The sequence below is a fragment of the Bombyx mori genome, chromosome 7 (assembly GCF_030269925.1).
Source record: "Bombyx mori chromosome 7, ASM3026992v2".
In the NCBI taxonomy this organism is placed as follows: domain Eukaryota; kingdom Metazoa; phylum Arthropoda; class Insecta; order Lepidoptera; family Bombycidae; genus Bombyx; species Bombyx mori.
This window is the reverse complement of record NC_085113.1, coordinates 13818887-13845829: the sequence shown is the minus strand read 5'-3', so window position 1 is coordinate 13845829 and position 26943 is coordinate 13818887. Positions and strand designations below refer to the sequence as shown.

Below are 26943 nucleotides of genomic sequence, written 5' to 3'. Positions count from 1 at the left end.
TAGTACCAAATGATTATAAAATTAATTAAATCTGAAAGAAAAAACAAAAAATAAAAGGAACAAAAATAAAACAGATAAAATTTTTAAGAAGAAAAAATCCATCAATAAACTACATAAAAACAAATAACATGAGAACAATTAACATGGTTTAGGAGCTAAATAGTTTCTAATTTTTTTCTTAAAACTAAACAAGTTTTGATCAAATATGTCCAGATCCAATATACGATGGAGGTCATATGATATATGGGATAGACTTGGTTCCCATTCGCTGTACAGTCACACGGAAGAAGCTCATCGCGTTCCCGAGCGGTATGCGGCACGGCGGCACGACGTTCCGACGTTGCGGCGTCACGTTCGACAGGTCGCTGACTTTTTTACGATATATTCATAAAATGTTTAGGGCACAGATGCAGCCGGTGCCGCGGCGCACATGTCGGCGCGCGGAAGGAATACAGTAAATAAACAAAACTGCCACTACACGCTGCGCCGCGCCGCTCGGATGTACAATACATGGGAAGTATGGGTACATAAGTAGGTGTGTACATGAGATACATGTTATCGTCCCGTAAAGTTACGTTTCGTTTATTGTTACGCAAGTACCGAACGTGCCTTCTACTTTATAGGCTTATTACACTTGGCTGAATTCAGTCGCTACTGAACACCAGCCAGATGGTCAGATCTAGCAAGAGAAGCACTCGGTGGTAGTCTGTACCATGCAGTCCATGCCACCCATGATCGGGTGCATTGGAAGTACATCGCATGTGGTCGCGATCCTCAGTAGTGAGGGAACGATATAGAAGAAGAATAGCATTAAGTAAGTTAGTCTACTGAATTCAGCAGCAAGGATGGTTTCTGGCTGACTGTATCATTTAGAAGCCTAATTAGAAACGCATTTAGGAAGGTGTAATCGCATTTAGTTACTAAATGGTTTCGTTCAGTCGTCCCGTACATCTCCGTGCGTAAGGACGTTTTAGTTTGTTTTTTGCTTCCGAATAAAAAGTATTGATTTCGGTCGCCTTTATTTAATGTACCAGACATTTATAAATAACCCCAACAAGTTTCAGGGATAGTGTTTGTCGTCAGGGGTTGGGATATTGAAGAACAAAAGGGGATGGCCCATTTCAGGCCCAAAGCGGACAATAGATTATAGAAAAAATACTTAGTGCATTAATTTTGTCATAAATAAATATGCATTTACTTTCTTGCAAATAAGCGCCACTACAGTTTACAATAAGTAGTTTAAAAAAAGTAACTCTATTGAAAAAACAAAAAATATTGCCAGCTTCAAATCCTTTTACGTATGAAGTAAATATTTTGAGTATATAAATAAAACATATAAATAAATCATTTTAAGTATTATCATTAATCAAACGATTTTAATGGATTTTATGCACATAAAATAACATCGAAGACATACCCATTGGACTTTTAACTTGTAACTATACTTGAGACCTTAGAACTTATATCTCAAGGTGGGTGGCGCATTTACGTTGTAGATGTATGTGGGTTCGAGTAACCACTTAGCAACACCAGGGTGGCTGTGAGCTCGCCCACCCATCTAAGCAAGAAAAAAAACTTTACTAGTATTGTTATTTAAATATGTACAACTAAAACAAAAACATAAAAAATAATGTGTACTCGTAAAAAAAAGATTAAGATATAAATCAATTATCGGTTATTTAAAAAAATAATCGATATATGAATTTCATGTAATTATTTTTCTTTATACTGACAACACTGAATTTAATCTGACTGACTGACCCTTCGCTTGCTGCTTGTGGTGTTGTGCTTGCGTACAAAATGGATGTGTTTTGATTTTTCTTCGATTTATTTTACTTTTATCAATAACGTTTCATACTACGACTAAAAAACATTGTGTGAATTGTGGTTTTACCCTGACCGAGATTTAAAACCGTGTATATGCTCTCCTTTGCTATTTTTAGATGATACTAATTGTGTATGAAGATGAAGAAAATATAGATATTTAAAGAATTAAGTGTGTTTTTATACCCTATTGGATAAAAATACATTAGGAACATCTTAAACATTAAGAAAAGAAAAGTTCTTGAAGTACAACAATCCGACACTTATTTATATAGAAAATTAACCTCAAAACGAGTTTTTATTTTTATTATATTTTTTATAATAGTGGCGTCAATTTCAATATATTTTTTAGATATCCAATACATTTAAGAATTTGAATCAGTACATTTTTATAGTAATATTTGATGTCCATCTTGGGCCTAGCACACTATGGAGAGTGGGCAATCCCCTTTAAATCTTGATACGAATTTCCTGTTGCAAGAAATCTTAATGTTAAAACTTATACTATCGTAGGATTAGATATGTAATAGTTATATAATAGATATATAATAGACTATCGTAGGATAATATCCTGCTTTTGAGTAAACGGTGTCACAAGGTTTAATATTAGGTCAAACGAAATTGAATCCATTTATAGATATTGAAAAAAAAAAGAAATTAAAACAAAAAACAAAAACAAAAAAAAAAAAAAAATTGTTGTTATCTAGACAATACTGGAGCCATCTTCTTACGCACACGACACGTCTTACTTCGTCGCATTTAAACTGACAATTGATTCAGTAACTGAATTTAGAACAGTGTAATCAGAAGCTTCTAAAGCTTCTGAATTCAGTCGACTAAATTCAGCCGAATGTAATAAGCCTTTTAGTTTAAGAGCGATTTTGCGTACTGTTCTGTGTGTAGATATTCGTTATAATTCTAACTTATGATGCTATTTTTGAATCATCCTTACTTTAATTATGGACATTATTGTTTAAAAATATACTGATGAGTGTTTCCAAAGTTTAATTAAGACCATGTAACCCCTCTCGGACGAGGCCGTTTCTCGGGGTGGGGTGGCGCTGGCGGTGTCTCTTGACATCGCCAACGCATTTAACACTCTGCCCTGGACCGTGATAGGGGGGGCACTGGAGAGGCATGGAGTACCCCTCTACCTCCGCCGGCTGGTTGGGTCCTATTTGGGGGCCAGGTCGGTCGTATGTACCGGGTACGGTGGGACCCTTCATCGTTTTCCGGTCGTGCGTGGTGTTCCGCAGGGGTCGGTTCTCGGCCCCCTCTTGTGGAATATCGGGTACGACTGGGTGCTGAGGGGCGCCCTCCTCCCGGGCCTCCGCGTTATTTGTTACGCGGACGACACGTTGTTCGTGGCCCGGGGGGATGATTATAGGGAGTCTGCCTGTCTCGCCACAGCGGGAGTGGCCCTCGTCGTCGGAAGGATAAGGAGGCTGGGTCTCGACGTGGCGCTCAATAAATCCGAGGCTCTGTGGTTTCACGGGCCGCGGAGGGCGCCACCCGTTGACACCCACATCGTGGTTGGAGGCGTCTGGATAGGGGTCGGGGTGCAGTTGAAGTACCTCGGCCTCGTGTTGGACAGCCGGTGGGCTTTTCGTGCTCACTTTGCGGAGCTGGTCCCCCGATTGATGGGGACGGCCGGTTCTTTGAGCTGGCTGCTCCCGAATATTGGGGGACCGGATCAGGTTGTGCGCCGTCTCTACGCGGGGGTGGTGCGATCGATGGCCCTGTACGGTGCACCTGTGTGGGCTGAGCCGCGCAACCGGGCCACTATGGCTCGGTTCCTGCGCCGGCCGCAGCGCACCGTTGCCATCAGGGTCATCCGCGGATATCGCACCGTCTCCTTCGAGGCGGCGTGTGTTTTGGCGGGGACGCCGCCATGGGAGCTGGAGGCGGAGTCGCTCGCTGCCGACTATCGGTGGCGCAGCGAGCTTCGTGCTCGGGGCGTGGCGCGTGTCCCCGAAAGTGAGCTGCGGGCGCGGAAGGCCCATTCTCGGCGGTCCGTGCTCGAGTCGTGGTCGAGGCGATTGGCCAACCCCACGTGGGGGCTACGGACCGTCGAGGCGGTTTACCCGGTCTTTGATGACTGGGTGAATCGTGGCGAAGGACGTCTCACCTTTCGTCTGGTGCAGGTGCTGACCGGGCACGGATGCTTCGGGAAGTACCTGCGCCGGATAGGGGCTGAGCCGACGACGAGGTGTCACCATTATGGACACGACCTGGACACGGCGGAGCATACGCTCGCTGTCTGCCCCGCGTGGGAGGTGCAGCGCCGTGTCCTGGTCGCAAAGATAGGATCTGACTTGTCGCTGCCTGGCGTCGTGGCGTCGATGCTTGGCAGCGATGAGTCATGGAAGGCTATGCTCGACTTCTGCGAGTGCACCATCTCGCAGAAGGAGGCGGCGGGGCGAGTGAGGGAAAGCTCTCCTCACTACGCAGAAACCCGCCGCCGCCGAGCAGGGGGTCGGGACCGGGGTCGTATCCGTGACCTGGCCCCCTAAGAGCTAGGGGTCCCACCCGTTTTGTGCGGGGAGAGACCCAGACGTGGGGTGGCGTGCTTTGCACGCTCACCCGCAATAGGAAGCCGGGTGATGGTAGACCGCGTTCCCCCGACCGCTCTGGGGGAAGGTGTAACGCGGCGCCATCAAAGCGGGCTCTCGGCCCGCTGAACGAGGGAACCGGTGGTCGTGTCGCTGGCGGCCACCGGTCCGGCGTCCGTGGGACGGTGGGATGGATGTAATGTGCTCTGCGTCAACCCTGTCCCGCCGTTTCAATAGCCCCGACTGGGCTCCGGCCCGGTCCGAGGTAGGGCGCCGGTTGTGAGCGGCAGGAGTTTTAGTGAGGTTCAACTCCCACATACCCCACCTGCCGCGCGGGTGGGGATCCGGCGATTTTCTCCTGTGGAAAAAAAAAAAAAAAAAGACCATGTAACCGTTCCGATGTATCGCAGAGAAGATATATTGCTTATCGTAAACAATTATAGATCTCAGAATTCACAGTTAATATGTATAATGCTTTTAAAATTTCCAGCAAGTATCATATAACGCAATCGGAGAACAAGTATCAGATTAACGTGTATCAATTGCAACGTACTACCGAATATTGTAGTGAAAATATTCTTATTAAATAGTAAGACCGTTCTTTTTTTTTTTATTGCCTAGATGTGTGGACGAGCTCACAGCCCACCTGGTGTTAAGTGGTTTCTGGAGCCCATAGACATCTACGACGTAAATGCGCCACCCACCTTGAGATATAAGCTCTAAGGTCTCAAGTATAGTTACAAAGGCTGCCCCACCCTTCAAACTGAAACGCATTACTCCTTCACGGCAGAAATAAGCAGGGCGGTGGTACCTACCCGCGCGGACTCACACGAGGTCCTACCACCAGTAATTACGCAAATTATAATTTTGCGGATTTCACTTTTATTACACGATGTTATTCCTTCACCGTGGAAGTCACAAGTACACGTGCTTGTAGTAGCGGACAGCGGCTGCTCCATCAATGGACTCATTTGTGTACTGTACGTACGTGTCGCACCGCGCACGCAGCCCGCGCGTCTGGTGGGGGCGCAGCGCTGCGAAGTCGCTGACTCCTATGTACGACACGCTTCACGCTCGCATTCTACTTCTAAAAGAAAAAAACAAATGCTTGGTATTTGGTCATATCGCCAACAAAGTCGAAGCGCTAAAGTTCAATGTTTCCAGTGAAGTTGATAACTCATACCTAAAGTTCATGAGAAAGTTTTGAAGTCGTTGTGGCTTAACTACTAGGACTAGATAACAAAAAAAAGCGATATGAATCACAGGTGAAGAAACACTGATTACTCGTATCGAGATTAGAACACTTGACTGACTGGCGCTGACTTGTCTCGCGTTTTCCTCATGGACATGGGTCTCAGTTTCTGTTGACAGCCGCCCCTCTTTACCACTCGACAATTCTCAGCGACGCGACGGTGACGGTGGTGCTCATGACATCAAACGTGCGAGCCTACCGATTTGCGAATTATTTTATTAAATGCGGATATTTGCGGATTATATGCGGATTAAAGCAGCGGTATATGGTGGCTTAAACAAGTTTTCACTTCTTAATTTTCTTCTTCTTCTATGTGATAAATGGGATGAAGCTAATCTCTTTGAGATTGTAATCAATTGAGATCAAATTAAATGAATCGAAATGAGATGGGATGGAATAAAGTCTCAGTATACTGGTGTTTATTTACTGAGATTTCAGTGGACTTTTTGGAAGAACTCTAGAAGCCACCTCCAGCAACTTTGTTTCATATTCCTTCATTTGTTCACTTTCGCTCTTTCCACGCCATCTTTAGCCGGTTTTTTTGTCTTACATATTTTATGGTCTGGTAACGAGACCTTTAAAGCCAATATTTATATTATTTTATAATATGAAAAATTATATGAAGTGAAATGCGATGAAGTTGATTAATTTGAGAGTGATGAAAATTGTAGATTAAACCATTAGGTAAATAATGCATGTCTACACTGTAAATTATGTAAATTTCATTTCATTCATTTCTAATGTATAGGTATGTACTTTTTTATATGTCCCCTTTTACTACATATGTAAATCATAAAATAAAACAAAAATATTTTTTAGTGAGTGAACACTACCTGACAGACGAACGCGCGACTTGTGATTGGTTTGAGCACTTACTGACGTGAACATTTCGATCTTAACACCATGATCGCCAGAAAATTTAAATCAACACCGACTAGTTAAAGGCGACAGTGGAACCTGACGATACTCAATCTACCGCTGAGTTAGCACAGCAGCTTTCAACGTTAGCATCAAAACAATATCGGTCCATTTGATTTAGTTTGTCAAGTGAACAGAACTTGACCAGCGGGCGCCGCACGAACTGTGCGATCGCCATGTCTTGCGTTGCTCAACAGACACAGAAACGAAGGGATTTTGAACATCATTGTCACTTGCGATACAGATGGATTATTTCTAGTAATTGTACGCGGCAATGATGTTGGTTAGACCCTGGTTCAGCACCTAGGCAATGCACCAAATAAAAACTTCCACAAGTTTTAATTGTATCTACCATTCGCGAAAATTGAAGGAATCCCTAAATAACATTGAATGTAACGTTGGAGTACTAAAGTAACATAGTAAATATGACGTCATAACAACAATGGCTGAAGGTCACATCATATTATGCAAGACGAGAAGCAAATCGCTCAACGGAGCGCGACCAACGGGACATCTCTTCTATATCTTATTATTATTTTAGATCATGAAGTCAGTTCCCGTCGGAAGCTACCGCAGACAATACTTAATCGGCATCATAGTTAAACATTAATCTTTGATTTTATTCTTGACAGCTACGATTTAGGACATGTGTTTTCCGGAGCTAGCAATCAATGTGGTTAATTAAAAAAAACTTAATTTCTGTGAGATGTTAAAAGGGATGAAACTTACCAAGAACGGGTGCGCTTAGTGAGAAATAGTGTAGCGTGCAATGTTAACGTTGCTAAAGGCCTGGGAGGCTCTGGTCCGCCCGGACACCGACCCGGTGGAATGTGCGTTATCGGTGTTGTAATGTGGCGACGTCACTACTAACCTAATTCTATTACTAATCCTAGTAGTAGTAGTAGTACTAGTAGTACTAGTAGACCGAAGTCTATTACTTTGAATGTAAATGAACGGCTGAGTACGTCAGCTGAACTGATTCTGAGGTTAAAATATGATAAATAATTTTTTTACTGTATTTGTAGACAGAGTGGCGTGTAGCCCGCATGATGGTGAGTGGTTACTGTTGTTCACGGACGTCAACAACACTAGGGACAGAGCCCAGCCGCTGCTTACTGCCGAATACTCTCCACAAACCTCGTTTGAACCTCAGTTATCAGAATCACTATTGCGTGACATTAATTAGTCGATAAACGTGATGGGACGCTAGAAGCCTTTAGATCTAAGACGGCTCCTTGCTCTTGGTGCCGCGTGCTCAACGACCAGTAGATTGATTATCCTGTCTTCCTATTCTAGCAGGCGGTCTGTAGGCTAGATAATTTGCAAGGCACCGCTCAGTTCCCTTCTACTCATTTCTGGTGAGGATAATCGTCCCCGGAGCTGAATATTCGTGTCAGGAGACCACAAATGATCGTTTATTTTGTTGTTTCAGACGAACGTGAAGATGTACAAAAGAAAACATTTGCGAAATGGATCAACTCTCAACTCGTTAAGGTAAATAAATAGATAACAATAGACACATATTAAAGGTCTGAGGAATTGTTCGAGATTATCCCGTCACGTCGTCTCTACCGCCGCACCGCCGCGCCGCCGCGCCGCACAGCCGCGCCGCACAGCCGCGCCGCACCGCCGCGCCGCACCGCCGCGCCGCCACCAGCTACAGAGCTCGTACACACTGCCTGGGACAGCACGTTTCCGAAACATTTATTATCACGCACGATTTGAAGTCGTCGTGGCCTAAAGGATAAGACGTCCGGCGCATTCATATTATTATCTAGCGATGAAACGGTGTTCGAATCTTGCAGGCGGGCACCAATTTTTCTAATGAAATACTTATTTAACAAAATGTTCACGAAGTCATCCACTGTGAAGGAATAACATCGTTTAATAAAAATCAAACCCGCAAAATTATAATTTGCGTAATTATTGGTGGTAGGATCTTTTGTGAGTCCGCACGGGTAGGTATCACCGCCCTGCCTATTTCTGCCGTGAAGCTCGTCCACTCATTGAAGCAATAAAAAAAAACAAATTGAAATCGGCTTGCGCGGCTCCGCGGTATTTCCTAACCGGTGAGACATGATCATGTCCTCCCGTTGAGGAGGGTACTCAGAGGTGGACAGCGGACTGGTTGTTTCTTACCATTGCTCAGGTCCATAAACTACACTAACTACTCACCATCAAGTGGGTTGTATATTCACAGTATTGGCTATCCACCCGCATATTCCCTTGACCTGTTTTAAATAACTAGGCTGTCGTCACTCATGGTGCTAACTGCTAATACAAAACGATGTCGATTCGGTTAGCAACTGTGAAAGAACCACTCAAACGAGACTTAGAATTGCGCTGCTCTAACGAGTAACAGATGAAGCACTGTACTGTTCAATCTTCAGAGTATTCCTGTAGATGATGTAGTGAAACACACGCCAGTTGGTTTCATACTGATTTATTTTTAAAGACACCCTCACTACGTCATTATAAATATACTACATCTTCCTTTAACGAGAAAAAAAAAGAAAAAAAATTACAAGTTACAGTACAAAAAAAATATTTTTTAAGCTTATTTACTTTACTTATTTACATTATTATCTATTGTTTATACTAATCATATAATACAGCACATAATATAACTAATCACACTCGAAAAAGAATTCTTTTAGCATTCGTGCAGTTCTTTCCTTAGACCTTGTAATAGGAACCGCGGGTGGCGACGCTGGCGACCGCGCACACAACTGATCACTAAAGCTAGCTGGACTATCGTAATCGTCACTGACGTCAAGTTGAGTAGACTGAATATCGGTGGTTGTGCTCTGTGTCGGACTGACCTGTCCACTTGCTTGTGGGTCACTCTCATTGTCAATACTGGTTCCCAGTTGCCTACTACTTATTGACTTTTGTCGACGCCTACGAACAGTTGTCGTAATCACAGTTGGTGTCCTGCTATTTTCAATTTTTACAATCGGTTGTTTCAGTGACTTTCCTTCACGTTTTTTATGGTCTGTTGTACGCACAACCAACTGACTTCGAGTACGCCGAAAACGACTGCCGCAGTCATCTTCGATAATATAGGAGCGAGGTTGCGATGTACCTTCCACTATTGTCACCGGTTTCCTAACGCCGTTACCAATTAGAGTCGCCTTATCACCCGATAACAAGGGTTTTAACAATTTAGCCGATCTATCATAATGTTTTTTAATTTTCTCTCTGTTCATCATTATAGCTTTGTAATTCCTTTCATTATCTACTTTTTCCCTTAATAGCTCTGCAGTAGTTGGTAATTTTGTATTTAAACGTCTACCCATGAGAATTTGTGCAGGCGAATCCAATCCATTACGTGGTGTTGTTCTAAAATTCAACAAAGACAAATAAAAATCCTGACCTGAATCTATACATTTTTTAAGCAGATTTTTCACACACTGTACTGTCCTTTCACTTTTACCATTCGACTGTGGGTAATGCGGCGATGACGTCTCATGATGTACTTCCCAATCATGCATGAACATTCTAAATTCTCGTGAGCTGTACGCTGGACCATTATCAGTCACTAATTGTGCTGGAATGCCGTGACGCGCGAACTGTTCCCTCAAAAAATTAATAACATGCTTAGAGCTAATATTCGCCAACTGTCCGACTTCTACGTAGTTAGAAAAGTAATCGACTAGGATAATATAGCTTTTCTTTCTATATTCAAAAATGTCGGAGGCTAGTTTATGCCAGGGTAGCGCGGGCACAGGGTGCTGTAGAAGCGGTTGCCGGCGCGGTCGAGGCGCGTGTAACGCACACGCTGCGCACCGCCGCACCTCTCGCTCCACATCCTCAGACAGTCCGGGCCAAAACATTACTTCACGCGCGCGTCGTTTGCATTTTTCGATACCTAAATGTCCCTCGTGGACCCTCAACAACATGTCGTCTCGTAAAGCACGGGGTATAAAGACACGTTCCCCCTTGAAAATAATCCCTTCTATATAATGAAGTTCCTCGCGATACGGCCAGAACACTTTTATTTTGTCATTTACATCACGTCTATTTTTTGGCCAGCCATGCTTTATGTACTTAATTAAACACCGACAATCACTGTCCGTCTCCGTTTCTTTTCTAATTACCTCCAACTTTTTGTTACTATACGGTATATTTTCTGTCATGAAACACGTCTGCACGTTAACTTCAGAAGAAACCCGATCATTCATCATTTCATTCAAAGGAGCCCGAGATAGCGTATCTGCAATATACATATTTTTACCCGGAGTATATACAACTTTGAAATCATACCCTTGCACTCTCATCATCATCCTCTGCAACCGAGCTGGAACCGAAACTAGTGGTTTGTTGAATAATGCTTCTAGGGGCTTGTGATCAGTATGTACGGTTACGTCGGACCTACCGTAAATATACTGCCTGAACCGCTCAATCCCAAACACAATAGCTAGCATTTCTTTTTCTATGTGTGCATACCTAGTCTGAGTGTCGGTGAGCGTGAGTGATGCGAACTCTACCGGACGACCGTCCTGTAGCAGCACGGCACCCAGCGCCACACTGGATGCGTCCACCGACACTACTATCGGTACACTCTCACTGTACAGTGCCAGCACGGGCGCACGGCTAAGCTTCATTTTTAGCTTGTCCACAGCTTCGGAATGATGCGATTCCCAGAACCACTCGGATTCCTTTTTCAGTAAGGTCCGTAACACATTCACACTCTCAGAGTAATTAGAAATAAATTTAGCTAAATAATTAACCATGCCTAAAAATCTCTCTAACGCCTTCCTATCTTTCGGATAAGGCATTTCTAAAATAGCTTTGACTTTTGAGTCATCTGCCCGCATACCATTCGCATCGAACTTATGACCTAGGTAAGTAATTTCGGGTACACCGAATTTACATTTATCGCGATTAAACTTTATGCCTACTTCCTTAGCACGCTGTAAAAGGCACTCCAACCTCCTATCATGCTCTTCCTTTGTGCGTCCCCATATTATGACGTCATCGATGAAAGACTCCACACCATCTAAGTCTTCCAAATGCTGCCTGAGTTTAGCATGAAACACTTCAGGCGCACAGTTTATCCCATACGGTAAACGTAAAAATTGATACCGGCCAAACGGAGTACCGAAGGTGCACAGATCGGCGCTGGCGTCGTCTATCTGTACCATCCAGAACCCACAGCGCGCGTCGAGCACGCTGAACACAGTGGCACCGCGCAGACGCGCTGCCAGCTCAGACACTGTCGGCAACGTATACTGGGCGCGCCGCACCGCGCGGTTCAGCGGACGGGGGTCTAAACATACACGAATGCCACCGTCCTTTTTTGCGATTAAAACAATTGCATTCACCCAATCGGTCGGGTGTGTGACCTTTCTAACCACACCTAACTCTTCCATTCTACGTAACTCGTCCAACAATTTACCTTTAATTCCTAAGGGAATTTTTCTCGTTGGACTAACAACAGGCTGTATGTTTTTATTTATTACAATACTATATTTACCAGGTAATTTTCCTAGACCTTGAAACAAGTCTGAGTACTTATCAATATTTATTACATTAACGTTGCTAATTAATCCCAAAGAAATACAGCTTTCTAAACCGAGTACATTCTGACAGTTTAAATTGGCAACAACAAATGGCAAAAAATAACGTTTGTTATTGAATGTAACACACAGATGTTCAGTAATACCTATAATAGGTAACCTGTTCCCTGTAAAGGAATGTACCCGCTTTGTAAAGGGCTTAAGGCTGTTAATTGATAAACCCAAATTGAAAAAATCAGTTTTAGACATTACATTAATCATAGACCCCGTATCTATTTTTAACATAATATTTTTTCCTTTATATTTTACAATTTCCACCCATTCATTAGACGACTTACATATGTTATTGTTCCCCGCGATCGTATTCACATAGAACATTTCTTTGCATTTTTCTTCACTATCACTGCTCGCAGTATCCATACTCAAATTTAATACCTTACGAATCGCTTTCTTTTGCACACATACTCGCGAAAAATGCCCTTTCTGATCGCACACAAAACACATCGCGTTAACTGCTGGACAACGTTCACCGCCTAGACACCGGCTGTTTCCACATCGCTGACAGGCGCTGCGAGCTGTTCTCTGCCCGCCGTTACTGCCAACTCTTGCGCCGCGTACTCCTCTCGCGCGCTGACCGCTTCGTTCACCGCTTCTGTTCTGAACTGCAGACACCTGCACACTGTCCGCAGCGCAGTTAATGTATTTACTGTCCTCTTTAGACATCTCGGCCGCCTGACAGAGTTGTAAGGCCTTCACTAGTGTAAGATCATCAGTGCGAAGAAGTCGATCTCTCACCGTGTTGTTATTGACACCGCATACGATACGATCACGTAACAAGCTTTCGTGTAATTCACTGAATTCGCATTGCTGACTGAGTACCCTCAATGCGGTTATGTATTGGTCAATATTTTCGCCATCTTCTTGATCACGGGTGAAGAACTTATACCGTCTTACTATGATATTCGGTTTTGCTCCAAAGTACTTGTCGAACTTATTCAGAACACAGCCGATATCGTCCTCACTTTCACCTTCGTTAAAAGTGAAGGTCGTATAAACCTCGTAACCGGCCGATCCTATGAGATTCACCAACAAACTAGCCTGAACTTCTTTAGGCTCTTTGCTCACTCCAGACGCTTTAAGAAATACTTCGAACAGCTTCCGCCATTGCCGCCACGCCTCGGAGCGTGCAGCCGGACCGCCATCGAGTGATAATTCTGCTGGAGGACGCGCGTGTTCCATATTTATGTTGGTTACTTCGATTTAACGTGTATTAAGGTTAAAAACGACGCACCGCTGCCACCATGTAGTGAAACACACGCCAGTTGGTTTCATACTGATTTATTTTTAAAGACACCCTCACTACGTCATTATAAATATACTACAGATGATAGTGAGATATGTAATAAAAACAAAGAGACACAGAATAACGAAACATATTTCTTTGTTATTGTTGCTTTCGCCGACGACATTACCCGCACGCACGCGTGTGTGAGTGTGTGGTTACCGTCCTGTATGTCGGAGCTGCACACCTGTTGTTGTCCTTTGTCGTAAACTCTAATTATAACAATAAAATAACAAGTGAATGTATTGGACAGTTGTGGAAAACTAAGACGAGCCAATATCAGGTTTAATGAACTCGTTGCGATCAGAGAAGAAACCAATAGATATTGTTACAGGAAACATGGTATCGACGAATGAAAGTTCGAGTGTTGTGTAAGAATCGTTTTTACAGCATGGGTCAGTGGTTCCTAAATTTATTTGAATCGCATACAACTGGTTATTACACGTGGTTTTTGATAAGACGGCCCCTATTTAAAAAACATTGAGAACTAAGCCTAAGCACTGAAGGATTTAACGTAGCACCTGTGCGTCCTAAAGCTATTACAAACTCGTTTTGTTATCATACCGAGTTAGCAATAACGAAAAGTGATAAATGTATTTTAGAAGTGAAACTTTCGGCATTGCGTCGCGATGAAAGGAAAATTTCAAGGTCGAACTAGAGTCGACCAGACCGTGTGCAGTGATTTAAAACAAAAATTTAATGTCACAAGATCTACGTAAATAGTTCCTCGTGCTCTCCAGAATATTTATTTATTTATTTAATACAAGGAGAACCAACAGCCAACTAACAAAGTATAATAATATAACAAATAATAGAAACAAAAAGCCAATTAAAGGTTCTCACCAATATAAACAAATTAAAAACACAAGAGAAACAAAAGCATAGAAACAAAAAAAAAGTAAAAACAATCAGCAAGCAAGAAACAACATAAGGAATGGAGGAAAACACCAGACTAATTTAAATGTACACTTATGTATAAATGTCACAAATTAATTAAAAACTGTTGTGCTACACGTCACCGGCACATGGCCCCGCACCCTCTGCCCCCTCGTCGCCCACGAAAAATCGGGCACTAAGCTGACGTCTAAGTCCTGTGATAGAGGAATAAAATGGGTCAATATCTAAGAACCTGCCAAGTCTGTTGAGGTCACCACCAACACGTAAAAAGAATGAGTTTTGCCTATAGTTAGTGGAAGCTAGTGGCAAAGAAATTAGATTTCGATGCCTTAAAGATATTCTCTGTGCATTGAAGTCAACTTTGGATAAGAGCTCCGGGCAATCCACCAAACCTTTAACGATCTTTAAATAATATATAATGTCGGAAACCTCACGCCGCAAGTAAAGAGGAAGTAGATGATGTTTTTTACAAAGGTTATCATAATTATTAGAGTTATATGCAATATTTAATTTAAAACAAAGGTACTTTATAAATTTACGCTGAATTCTTTCAATTCGTTCTATATAGATATTATATCGAGGAGAGATAGACGAGAATATACTCCGTCGCGTGTTGAGTTCCACTTCGATAAAGCGGCACGACATGAGAATCCTCTCATCGTGGCAGCCGGAAACTACACAGCCGATCTTGCGGGCCAAATGTCGACGTCGCCCAAAACACGTCATTTCGGATACTTCCGATCATCGATATATCGATGCTTCCGATCCACTAGCGATGCTTTTAGGTACCCCAAGCACCGGTCATCGTTCTCGTCGAACCCGTGGTTTGCGACGAAGGTCTCTGCGAGTAAATTAACCCACAGACACATCCCACTGAGTTACTCTCGGATCTTCTCAGTGGGGCGCGCTTCTGATCCGGTGGTAGATTCTGCGAAGCACGACTCTTGCTAGGGTTCGTGTTAGCAACATCGTCAGGTTTGAGCCCCGTGAGCTCACCTACTAGTTAAGGTTATGTTGATATGGTCTCTAGACCATCAGCTTAGGTAGGAAAAAAAAATTGAGTTCGACTCGACCTTTTTTGTTTCGGAATCATCGCATGGGTCTTTGGGAAATATTTGCGTTGTCTGTTGCAGCCAAGATCTGCTAGCCATAGAGCTGCCTGTGTCACGGGTACACAATAGTACATAGAAGGCACAGTCAGTTTGTTCCGTCGGCGTGCGGCGGGTCACAACACGCGTGTCAATTAATTGACTAGTTGCGATATGTATTTTGTGGATGGACATCGGTCCCGTCTATTTCTGTTTAACGTACAATGTTCACTAATTGAGGACAATGATCCTAATTGTCGCATATTGTTGCAAAGTGCAAATATTGGGTATGTTGTTTAAAAACTAGCCTTGCCACGAACCTCCTGTAGAAATCCTGTAAACTTATTTTTTTTTTATTGCTTAGATGGGTGAACGAGCTCACAGCCCACCTGGTGTTAAGTGGTTACTGGAGCCAATAGACATCTACAACGTACGTGCGCCACCCACCTTGAGATATAAGTTTTAAGTTCTCAGTATAGTTACAACATAGTTTGATTTTTAGTACGCGATGTTATTCCTTCACCGTGAAAATCAATCGTGAACATTTGTTAAGTACGTATTTCAGTAGAAAAATTGGTACCCGCCTGCGGGATTCGATCACCACGACGACTTCAAAGATAAGATATCTATGAGATTTTTGTTTCTAGTAGCCAGGGCAGGATTTCATGGCGCGATGCTATTCCTTCACCGTGGAAGTCGTCGTGATATTGAAATTGTGGTACTGTGATATGAATATACATAATTTCATAGATATACTCTGCTGGTCTAGTACTAATTTTGTAATAAGTAATCGCAGTCAATATTTAATTATAGTTTGATTGTTACAATGGAAAATATGAAGGCAAAGTATTACGAGAAAACAGTTATTAGAATAAAATTAGAAAATGAAGTCTAAATGACGTTTTGTCTTTAAATGTTTCAGAACAACAAGCCCCTGGTCGAGGATCTGTTCCAAGATCTTCGCGATGGAGAGGTCTTACTGTCTCTCCTCGAGATCCTCACCGCTCAGCAGTATGTAAGTGCAGAGTGAGATATGTGCGGGAGTCGCTATTGGAAACAATAAACGAAAAACGTATCTCATGTCTCTCTCTCATCCAAACGAATATTATTCTTAAAATAGTTTAATTCACTGCTAACGAGGGCCGACACGAATTCAGCTCACCCTGGTGGAGTGCGGGACCCTACTGAACATTAGCCGGCCTGTACCAGGCGCGCCGCACACGTGTGATCGAGCTCACGGCTACTTGTCAATAATTTGTTATCGGACGCCAAAGACATCCACCTCGAGACATAAAGTTTAAGTTTTAATAGAATATCGGTTAGCTTTTTAAATTTTTTTTCGAGGCTGTTCGTCTATGATAGTTGTACATCATAGTTGGAAAAATAATAGCCGTATCTGTCTCATATACCCCGGCTTGTCTCAGGACTACGACAATGCGCGCACGACTGTCATTAACGTTCTTCAGTATTACGAGTTAAGGACCTCTTGAGGACAAAAATATCTTTGGAAAAGGAACACGAAATATATTTTTTTATTTGACATTTAGTTTTGATACAAGTACGCAAAGAGTGTAAGAAAGTTTGGATTGCGATTTAAAACTGTTCTGTTCGGTGTTGGTGTGCGCAGAAGCGAGAGCGCGGGCGCATGCGCGTGCACCACATCAACAACGTGAACACGGCGCTGCGCGTGCTCGACGAGCACGGCGTCAAGCTCGTCAACATCAGCAGCAGCGACGTCGTCGACGGGAGCCCCAAGCTCATACTGGGTAAACGCGCGCGCGGCGACACGCGGCGGCACGCGGCAGCACGACGTACATATATAGCAGTTGTGGGTGACACTGACGTGCACACGGGCTGAACGTCACGCCGTCTACATAATAACATGTCTTCATAAAATGAAAAGCTCAGGCGCCGTTAGAGATTACGCTATTTCTCTACACTCAGACTTTGTTTAAATTTAATCGATCTTATTTGTTTATTACAAGCTTCTGACCGCGGCTTCACCCGTGCAAAAAGCTACTTTTCCAAGATAAAAATTTTAATCAAATCCGTTCAATAGATTATGCTTGATGGAGTAACAAACTTGTAAATATTTTCTGATAATTTCACATTTAGAATTAGAGGGATATTACAAAACACCTATATACCGCTTCCAAATTACATTCGAAATAAAGCCTTCATTATCTTTGAACCTTGAAACCGCGGCAGAAAATCTTGATGGATTACTTTCTTTGTTGTTGCCGACATCTTAGTGAAGGGGAGAATTTATTTCAATACAGATCTCTACACCACATTGAGAAATCCGGAACTAATTAATCATAATAATTGTGCCAAATTAAAACCCGATTTAAATAACATAAAAGTTATTATTATTCCATAACTAGATTAAACAGTATCCTATGTGTTAATCCAGAAAATGTTCTATCTTTCTACGTATATAGGTATGTACGTATCTATGCACCAACATTCGTCCAACTGTGTTAATGGCGTGATTGAGTGACGAACACCCAAACGTCTTCACAAACTTTCACAACTGTTCTAGACAGTAGGATTTAAACACATCATTCAAAAATAAACAAAACAATATGCACAACAGGCGCTCCATGTAGGGTGTCGGATCGTTAATTATTGAATCTCATGTCACAGGAATGGTGTGGAGTATAATCCTGCACTGGCAGGTTCACTGCCACCTCAAGGAGCTGATGACGGACCTTCAGCAGACGAACCTCGAGAAGACGCTCCTGGCGTGGTGCCGCAGTCACACGCAGGTCGGTAGGCTGGCGACGCGCGGTGCGGTCCCGGGACCGCGGCAGCAGCAGTACAGCGCCCGCTCGTTTTGCAGAAGTACAGCGGCGTGGAGGTGCGCAACTTCACGTCGTCCTGGTCGGACGGGCTGGCGCTGTGCGCGCTGCTGCACGCCTGGCGCCCCCAGCTGTTCGAGTGGCGCGCCGCCCTCGCGCTGCCGCCCGCCGCGCGCCTCGACCTCGCCTTCCGCCTCGCGCACCAGCACCTGGGCATCGACCGCCTGCTCGACCCAGAGGGTACCACTCCTCCCCTCCTCTCTGTCGACATTCATATAAGCGAATAAGAATCACTCTTTTGTCATTGTATTTATTTGAATCAGCTCTCACTGACTCTCACATTAATCATTGCTCTGATAAATATGTACTAACGCTTTGGTTACAGACGTGAACACGCCGAACCCGGACAAGAAGTCCATAATGATGTACGTGATGTGTCTGTTTCAATCCTTGCCGCACTCCAGCGCCGACCTCACCGACCTCGCGGACTCCGAGCCGGGCACTCCCGTCGCCACGCACGCTGATGTATGTTCGACTCGCACGTACCGAGCACGTACCGAGCACGTACCGAGTAACGACACATACTGAGGAAGGTCCTTGCAGAAGGCGTCGTCCCGGCCGGTGTCCAGCGCGACGACCGGCTCGGCCGAGCTGGGCGGCTACTCGGCCGCGCTGGAGGAGGTGCTGGGCTGGCTGCTGGAGGCCGAGGAGCGGCTGGCGCGGGCGCGGGAGCCGGCGGGCGAGCTGCCGGCGCTGCGGGAACACTTCCACTCGCACGAGCGCTTCCTGCTCGAGCTGTCGGAGCAGCAGGCGCGCGTGGGCGGCGTGCTGGAGCAGGGCGCGCGGCTGGTGCTGGAGGCGGCGCTGTCCCGCGAGGAGGCCGCCGAGGTGCGCCTGCAGCTGCGCCTGCTGGCCCAGCGCTGGGAGCAGCTGCGCGGCGCGGCGCTGCAGCGGCAGGCCGCGGGGCACGCCGCGCTCATGCGGGCGCAGCGCCGCGAGCTGGAGCGCTTCCGGCGCTGGCTCACGGACACGGAGGAGCGGCAGGCGCGGCTGGCGGCGCCGGTGTCGTCGGGCGCGGCGCTGGCGGGCCGGCTGGCGGCCGTGCGGGCGCTGCACGCCGACCTGCGCGCGCACCAGCCCGACGTGGACGCGCTGGCCGACTGCGTCGTGGTCGTGGAGGACGACGCCGCCGCTGAAAACGGTTACATTATAAATATCATATAATATTGAAATCTTCAAAGCTAAAGGTCATCACATTACCGGGCTTATAAAACGTTTACAGAGGTCACCGAAATCGAAGATCAGCTGACGGCGCTGAGCGAGCGCTGGTCGCACACGTGCTCGTGGACCACGCAGCAGCTGCAGCTCCTAGAACAGATGCAAGAGGAGTGGACGCAGCTGCAGCAGGCCTACCAGACCCTACACGACGAATGTCAACAATACGAATCTACGCTTAAAGAGGTTAATGTCTATCGGCTGACTTGCGACACGCGCGCTCGTGCCTCATGCAACGTTCGGCGAGGCCGCACGCGCCCGCACACTGAATGATTTTTTTCCCTACTTGTCACACTAGATTCACTGAACGAGAGAATGAATATTAATACAACACGCAGTTATATACAAAAACTAATTGACATCAACGCTAGTCGATACAAACTCTAAATGAGATGACACAGCCGTCATACGATTGTTAGACTTGATATGTACTGTCGGAAATAAAAGTATTCAGTACCTACTGAAAGGAATTATACATTCCAATAATGGCGCGCAGGACAGATCCACTGTGATTAAGTTGGTGACGCAGCAAAGCCCCGAGACACCGGTGTGACAATACGACAGCTGTCAGCTGACAGCGCCGCACCGACACAGCGGCACGCTCCGACTTACAGCCTGGCCACGGGACATTCGCCGATACGAATATTCGCGCGGTGCGAACGGCGAAGCGTCTAGCGACTAAAATAAGCGCATAGAAATGTACCTAACAAGCCACGCGCACCGGCGACCGGCGAAGCGACCGGCGAAATGTACCGAGCGAATCGCGCGATGCGGCGGGCGAGCAAAACAAATGCATGAATACGGACGGCGCGAGCCACGGAGTCGAGCGGTAGTCGCGGCGAATAGTGCAGTGATTAAATGAGTTTAGTTGTTTTCGCCGCGAAAAATTAACGCCGAAATTTTTATATTTTTTATTTATTTTATATTTTTAAAGTCGTCGTGGCCTAACGGACGTCCGGTGCAATCGTGTTGAGCGATGCACCGGTGTTCGAATATCAGGCGGGTACCAATTTTTGTAATGAAATACGTACTCACCAAATAAATGTTCACGATTGATTTCCACGGTGAAGGAATAACATCGTGTAATCAAAATGAAATCCTCAAAATTATAATTTGCGTAATTACTGGTGGTAGGACCTCTTGTGAGTCCACACGGGTGGGTACTACCACCCTGCTTATTTCTGCCGTGAAGCAGTAATGCGTTTCGGTTTGAAGGGTGGGGCAGCCGTTGTAACTATACTGAGACCTTAGAGCTTATATCTCAAGGTGGGTGGCGCATTTACGTTGTGGATGTCTATGGGCTCCAGTAACCACTTAACACAAGGTGGGCTGTGAGCTCGTCCACCCATCTAAGCAATAAAAAACAAATTGCTAAAATACTAGCTAGACCAGCTATTTGGAAGTCTAGCCACCCAAAGTATTTCTCGTACTTCTTGTGGAATTCTCCATCTTTAGGTATACTCCGATTCTTATTCAAATCATGTACTTCACAATATTTTCCAAATAATAGGTCCTGAACCAAAAAGCTATTAATTTGTAAGCAATATTGAGATAATTTCGATATAGACATTTCGCTGTCGGACATCCTTACTAGTCGCGGCGGCGAACGTGAGTACCCGTGGCCTGCAAACGGTGCTGCACGAATGGGCGCCTCGTCCACCGCTTCGCTGTTCGCACCGCCGATCCCCGTGGCCAGGCCGTTACTGTCCTCAATTGATTTCACTGAAATATTAAATTCTGGACGCTTCAACACAATATTCATTTTTAATTGATGTACATACAAGTGCTATAATTTAAACGAATATCAGTCTGGTTCCCATAGTACTAGGAATTCTAGTTTGAGGCTAGATAGCTGCTGTGTGTGATTTATTCTGAATTATTTATTTATTATTATTTGTTATTCGAGATGGAGGCGAACCCCGCCTGCGAGATAGGGTCGGCCTTGTCCCGCGTGTCGGAGCTGCGCGCGGTGCGGCGCGGGCTGGCGGCGGCGGGGCGCGGCGCGGCGGAGCTGGCCGCGCGGCTGGCGGCGGCGGGGCGGGGCGCGGCGGGGCGGGACGCGGCGCTGCTGGCGCGCGTGGAGGCGCTGCACGACCGCCTGGACGCGCTCAGCGACATCCTGCACGTGCAGGCGCGCCGGGTGAGGCCCGTCTCATCCTCATGTTTAATTTAAGCTTCTGTAGTGTTGGTTTATAGTTTTCTGACGGAACAAAAACTGAAAGGGCATCATCGTACTTTATACTCGTGAACTAAAGCGATGATCTGGTTTTAAACTAATTTCAAAACTAATTTAAATTTTAATCTAATTCTGTGGAAAATGACAGCCGTTGAATATTTTCAATTTTATTGTATTGTTTCAAATACTTTGCTGTACAAAGTAAATATTAAATTAAATCTTAATTTCTCTGAATTGAATTCACAAAACATCCCTCGTGTTGTGTGGGTCCGGCGTGTGCAACCCGATTTCTAACGTGGATACCGTTCCCAGATCCAAGAACTCGGCTTCGAATTCGACATCGACTCGAAGGCAACTTCAGACTCTCCAGTGGAGGGACCCACCGACACCGCCGCGAGCGCTGACCCTGAGGACTCGCCGCACAAGAAGGCGCGGCTGGAGACGAAGGCCGCGGATTTCCAGCTCGGGTACCGCGCGTTCGACGACTGGGCGAGCGGCGCCGAGGCCGAGCTGCAGCGGGTGAGCGGCCGACCCGCCGCCGCAGTCGGTGGCGCGGGAACTTATATCTAAATAGTTTGTTCGAAAATCGATCACCGCGTTTTTTTTAAGTGATTTATGTTAAAAGAAAATATTATGTAATTGTTGTCGAAAATTGTAGTTGTGGTCTGTACGTCCTTGATCCCGTTCCAGTGCAAGCGCGAGCTGACGTCGGGCTCCGGCGCGGCCGACTGCGAGCACGTGTTGCAGCGCGTGCACGCCGAGCTGCACGTGCAGCGCGCCGACTTCGAGCACGTGCAGGAGATACACGACCGACTGGCGCGGGACCCGGCGCTGCAGGGTACGTGCTGAGGGCGCCGCCACGCCCACCCGCGCGGAGTCGCGTCGGTACTCACAGCGTCTTGTGGTCATTGGTTGCAGAGGAAGCCAAGCAGCACGCCGTGACCATCGACGGGCTCAAACGGCGCTGGGAGAAGATTCAAGACACCGTCCTCGAACTGAGAAACTTGATCAATCTACTCGAGGACATGAAAAACTTGTACAAGAACCTGGGCGCCTTCCGACAGGAGCTGGAGGACGTGCGCGCCTGGGAGGACAAGATGCTGCGAGACGCGCCCTCCAACAATCAGCTCATTCATCTCCGGAATAAGATCCGCCACGTGAAGCAGCACGAGATGAAGCTCAAGGAGCTGAACGCTCAGTCGATAATCCTGCTCACCAAACCGTTGCCGGGCCCTCGCAAGCACGACATCGAAGAGGACATCAAACGAACCAACGCGGCGTACGAGGAGCTGGTGCTCCGCCTCACCAACCGGGAAGTGCAGCTCAAGTTGCAGCTCAAGCAGTCGCCGGAGAGGCGCGACCGGTTCCAGAGCTTGCAGACGAAAGTGCAGGACATCGAGTCGCAGATCATATCCGAGCACGCCATGCTGTCGCACCCGGACCCCATGCGGGACAAGCTGCGCCAGCTGCAGCAGCTGCGCGCGGACCTGCTCGACCTGCAGAGCACCTGCGACGACGTGGCCCGGGAGAGACGCGCCCACTGCGACAAGGGGAGCCTCGAGGACCTCAGTCTGAGGAGCAGCCTGGAGGACTTGGTCACCAGGTTCGAAGACACCAAAACCATCCTGCAACAGAAGATTGATAAGTTGGAGAGCGGTGAGTCGGTAGGGAGCGGCCGCTGGCGATACATTCTATTCTAATGAATTTTATTTTAAAAATATACCATTCTATTTTTAAATTTTGCTACTTGTTTATTGATTAGTTAGATTAGATTAGACCTCCTCAAGAAGGTCATTGAAAAATGACCATTGCGTTAACAGACGAGCGTCGATACTGTGTGTGTGCATATTTCGATTGATCAAATTTGAACATATTAAAAAAATGGTTTTAAGTTTCGGCATACTAAACGACTATTTCATAGATAAAGATCCAACATAAATCGGCTTTTTGAACAGGTCTGAAGCTGGTACTAGAGCTAGAGGAGGGCGCGCAGGAGGTGCAGCAGTGGCTCGCGGAACTGGACCGGTTTATGGACGAGCAGGGCGCCGTCCCCGTCGGCGAGCTGGAGCCGCTCGAGGCGCTGCTCGACGCCAGCAACGTGAGTAGCGGCCCCCGCGCCCCCCCCCGCGCCCCGCACGCGCCGCCGCAGTCGCCCCCGGACTGTTACGTCATCTTCTTACTTTTCAGAAATTCGACGAACAAACAGAAACTTTTACAACGAAGCTCGAGAACATCGAGACTCTAAAAGAAAAGATCCTCGAAGACTGCGACGAGACGTTCGCCGGCGCCGTGCGGGCCGACACCGAGCGCCTGCGCGCGCACCTCCGCACCGCCGTCGCCCGCGCCCGCCAGCACAACGAGCAGCTGCGCCGCGCGCTAGAGAGGACCGAACGAGTCTTCCGGAAAATCGACGAAATAGAGGAGTGGCTGCAGCAGATCGAAGAGCAAATACCGAAGGAAGAGGAATGTAACATCAGCGACACCACGGAGCTCTACCAGATGAAGGTGCGCTTCCAGACGCTCAAGGACCAGTGCGACGACAAGACGCAGGACTTCAGGAATCTGAACGAAGAGAGTACGTATATACTAAGTGTGCGGGCGGCGCCGCAGCTCGCGGGCGGTGCCCGGGCGGGCGCGTGCTGCGGCGCCGCGTGACCGTGCGGGCGCTCGGCAGGTAGCGACGTGCTGGTGGCGGCCGAGGGCGCGGCGGGGCGGCTGGCGCGCCGCGTCACGTCGCTCAACGCGCGCTGGACGCTCGTCACGTCGGGAGTGTACGACCGCCACAGGTCAGTGTACAGTTCCACAAGTCAAACAATACATAAAGAACAATAACTAAGCAAAACTTATTTCATATGATTTTGATATTAAGTTGAATATTATTTTAATGAAAAATAAAATTCTTATTATACAGGGTGCCCCACAGAAGAAAGTCGACACACACAGACGCACATGCGCGGGCACACACAGACGCACACGCGCGGGCACACACAGACGCACACGCGCGGGCACACACAGACGCACACGCGCGGGCACACACAGACGCACACGCGCGGGCACACACAGACGCACACGCGCGGGCACACACAGACGCACACGCGCGGGCACACACAGACGCACACGCGCGGGCACACACAGACGCACACGCGCGGGCACACACAGACGCACACGCGCGGGCACACACAGACGCACACGCGCGGACACACACAGATGCACACGCGCGGGCACACACAGACGCACACGCGCGGGCACACACAGACGCACACGCGCGGGCACACACAGACGCACACGCGCGGACACACACAGACGCACACGCGCGGGCACACACAGACGCACACGCGCGGGCACACACAGACGCACACGCGCGGGCACACACAGACGCACACGCGCGGGCACACACAGACGCACACGCGCGGACACACACAGATGCACACGCGCGGGCACACACAGACGCACACGCGCGGGCACACACAGATGCATACTAACACAGACGCACACACAGCTGCCACAACCTAGCCGTGGCTAAAGTATAAATCATCATCAATCTAAATCACGTTAAAAAAATTACATTAATATAATGAATTTAATTATAATTAAAACAATTTATTGAAATCTCAAATGGCGAATTGTAAATTAAAATACCATATGTTTTTTGTAAATAAAAGAAATTATTAATTAACTTTTTTTTGAAATTAATATTTAGAAACAAGAAGTCGCAATAGTCGCATGCTACTTTCGAATCGAATGATTGACCTGTGATCTGCGATTACAATGAAATTTCATTTCATTTTGTAAACAAGTGTTTTTGAGATTATTTATTCCAAGAAAATAATACATTTGAGATCTTAATTTAAAATCTATTTTTTAATATAGTTTTTTTTTTTTTTTTTTTTTTTTTTTTATGATTGAAAGTTTACTGCTGGCCCGAAGGCCTTTCCAGTTTCACCAGGACAGGTGGGCGAGCAAAGGCTCAGCCAAGAGGGGTGGGATTTGCTAACAACTGCCCGAGCGCCTCCGAAGGAGACCTAACAACTCAAGAGCAATTGTTTCGCGAATGAATCTACTACCGGATCGGAATCGCGACCCGCTGAGAAGATCCGGCGAGAAACTCAGCGGGCTGATGCATGGGTTAGGTTGCACGTCGACCTCTTTGTCGAGTTCGACGAGTACGGTTACCGGGGTCCCTAAGCCTGCCCCTAGTATTAGAGCTGAAGGCATCTAATGCAAAGGTTATTGGATCTGATGGATCCGTAAGGACGTGTCTAGGGCGTCGACGGTGACTGGCTCCTGCATGATCAGGATTCGGGGAGTAGTCAGCGGCGGCAACGATAAGGCGATTATCATGACGTTTTAATATAGTAAGCGACACGTAAGGCAAGGTTTTGGTGTAGGGGGGGGGGGGTAATGTCGCGCATAGTACACATTGCAACAAAAAAAAATTCACTTTTATTTCCCGCATATAATTTAATTTAATTTTTTATTTGCCATAATTATTTTTAAGCCTGTGTGCTTAGAAGAAAGTTAAAGAAAAGAGAGGAATTCGTGAAGTGTATTAGGTGTTATAAATAAAATACAATTAAAAGTTAAGAAGTTTATTTAAAAAAATATACTTAATATACAAATTATGTGTCACCGTCGTCACTATAATTTTCAAGCAAAGTAGCGAGCGGTTTGCGTGAAGTTAACGTGTGTGTGCGGCAGAGTGGTGTCGGAGGCGTGGCTGGAGGTGGGGGAGCTGCGCGCGTGGCTCACGCAGGAGCGCGCGTGGCTGGACGCGCTGGCCCGCCGCCTGGCGCGCGCCGCCGCGCTGCGACCCGCCGACGCCGAGGACATCTCGCACCAGCTCAGCGTTAGTGCACCCGCCACACTACTCTTTGTGAAGTGCATAGCACAATACTCTACTCATTTACAATGCAGGGGTATGCACTTGCAACCCCAGTACATTTTGTATTGCGTTAATTATTCCTTTCATTAGTAATTTACGAGGGAAAGTACCAAAAAAGAATCTTGTGCAATAATATGATAAAGTTTTTACTTGTGTACAATTAATTGTGTGTCACAGGAGCTAGAGAACTACCTGCAGAACCACAGCGACGAGCGCCTGTCGCGCATCCAGGACATCGGGCGGCAGCTCGTGGACGCGCAGATCATGCCCAAGTGGATCCAGGCCGAAGTGGACAGCGTCACCCAGCGGTGGACCTCCCTGCACGCCGAGGTACACGCGGCGCAATGCCGACTGCAAACTTATGTATAAAACATAATTATATATAATATAATAATTTCTGTTACGTCTCGTTCC

At 46.4% G+C, this 26943-nt stretch overlaps 1 protein-coding gene across 4 annotated transcripts in view; it reads left to right on the top strand.

The window, feature by feature from the left end:
- Positions 1-26943, top strand: part of LOC101738393 (dystrophin) — a 513865-nt gene that overhangs the window by 21009 nt on the left and 465913 nt on the right. For all 4 annotated transcript variants that reach the window (XM_038012113.1, XM_062669471.1, XM_062669469.1 and 1 more), the window contains 17 exons: positions 7979-8040; positions 16318-16410; positions 17023-17161; positions 18042-18163; positions 18238-18436; positions 18582-18721; positions 18800-19397; positions 19479-19657; positions 21378-21611; positions 21960-22166; positions 22338-22485; positions 22566-23303; positions 23603-23745; positions 23835-24222; positions 24322-24433; positions 26346-26493; positions 26707-26859. In XM_038012113.1, the coding sequence (XP_037868041.1) occupies positions 7979-8040; positions 16318-16410; positions 17023-17161; positions 18042-18163; positions 18238-18436; positions 18582-18721; positions 18800-19397; positions 19479-19657; positions 21378-21611; positions 21960-22166; positions 22338-22485; positions 22566-23303; positions 23603-23745; positions 23835-24222; positions 24322-24433; positions 26346-26493; positions 26707-26859 (3803 nt within the window). The remainder of the gene's footprint in view (positions 1-7978; positions 8041-16317; positions 16411-17022; positions 17162-18041; positions 18164-18237; positions 18437-18581; positions 18722-18799; positions 19398-19478; positions 19658-21377; positions 21612-21959; positions 22167-22337; positions 22486-22565; positions 23304-23602; positions 23746-23834; positions 24223-24321; positions 24434-26345; positions 26494-26706; positions 26860-26943) is intronic.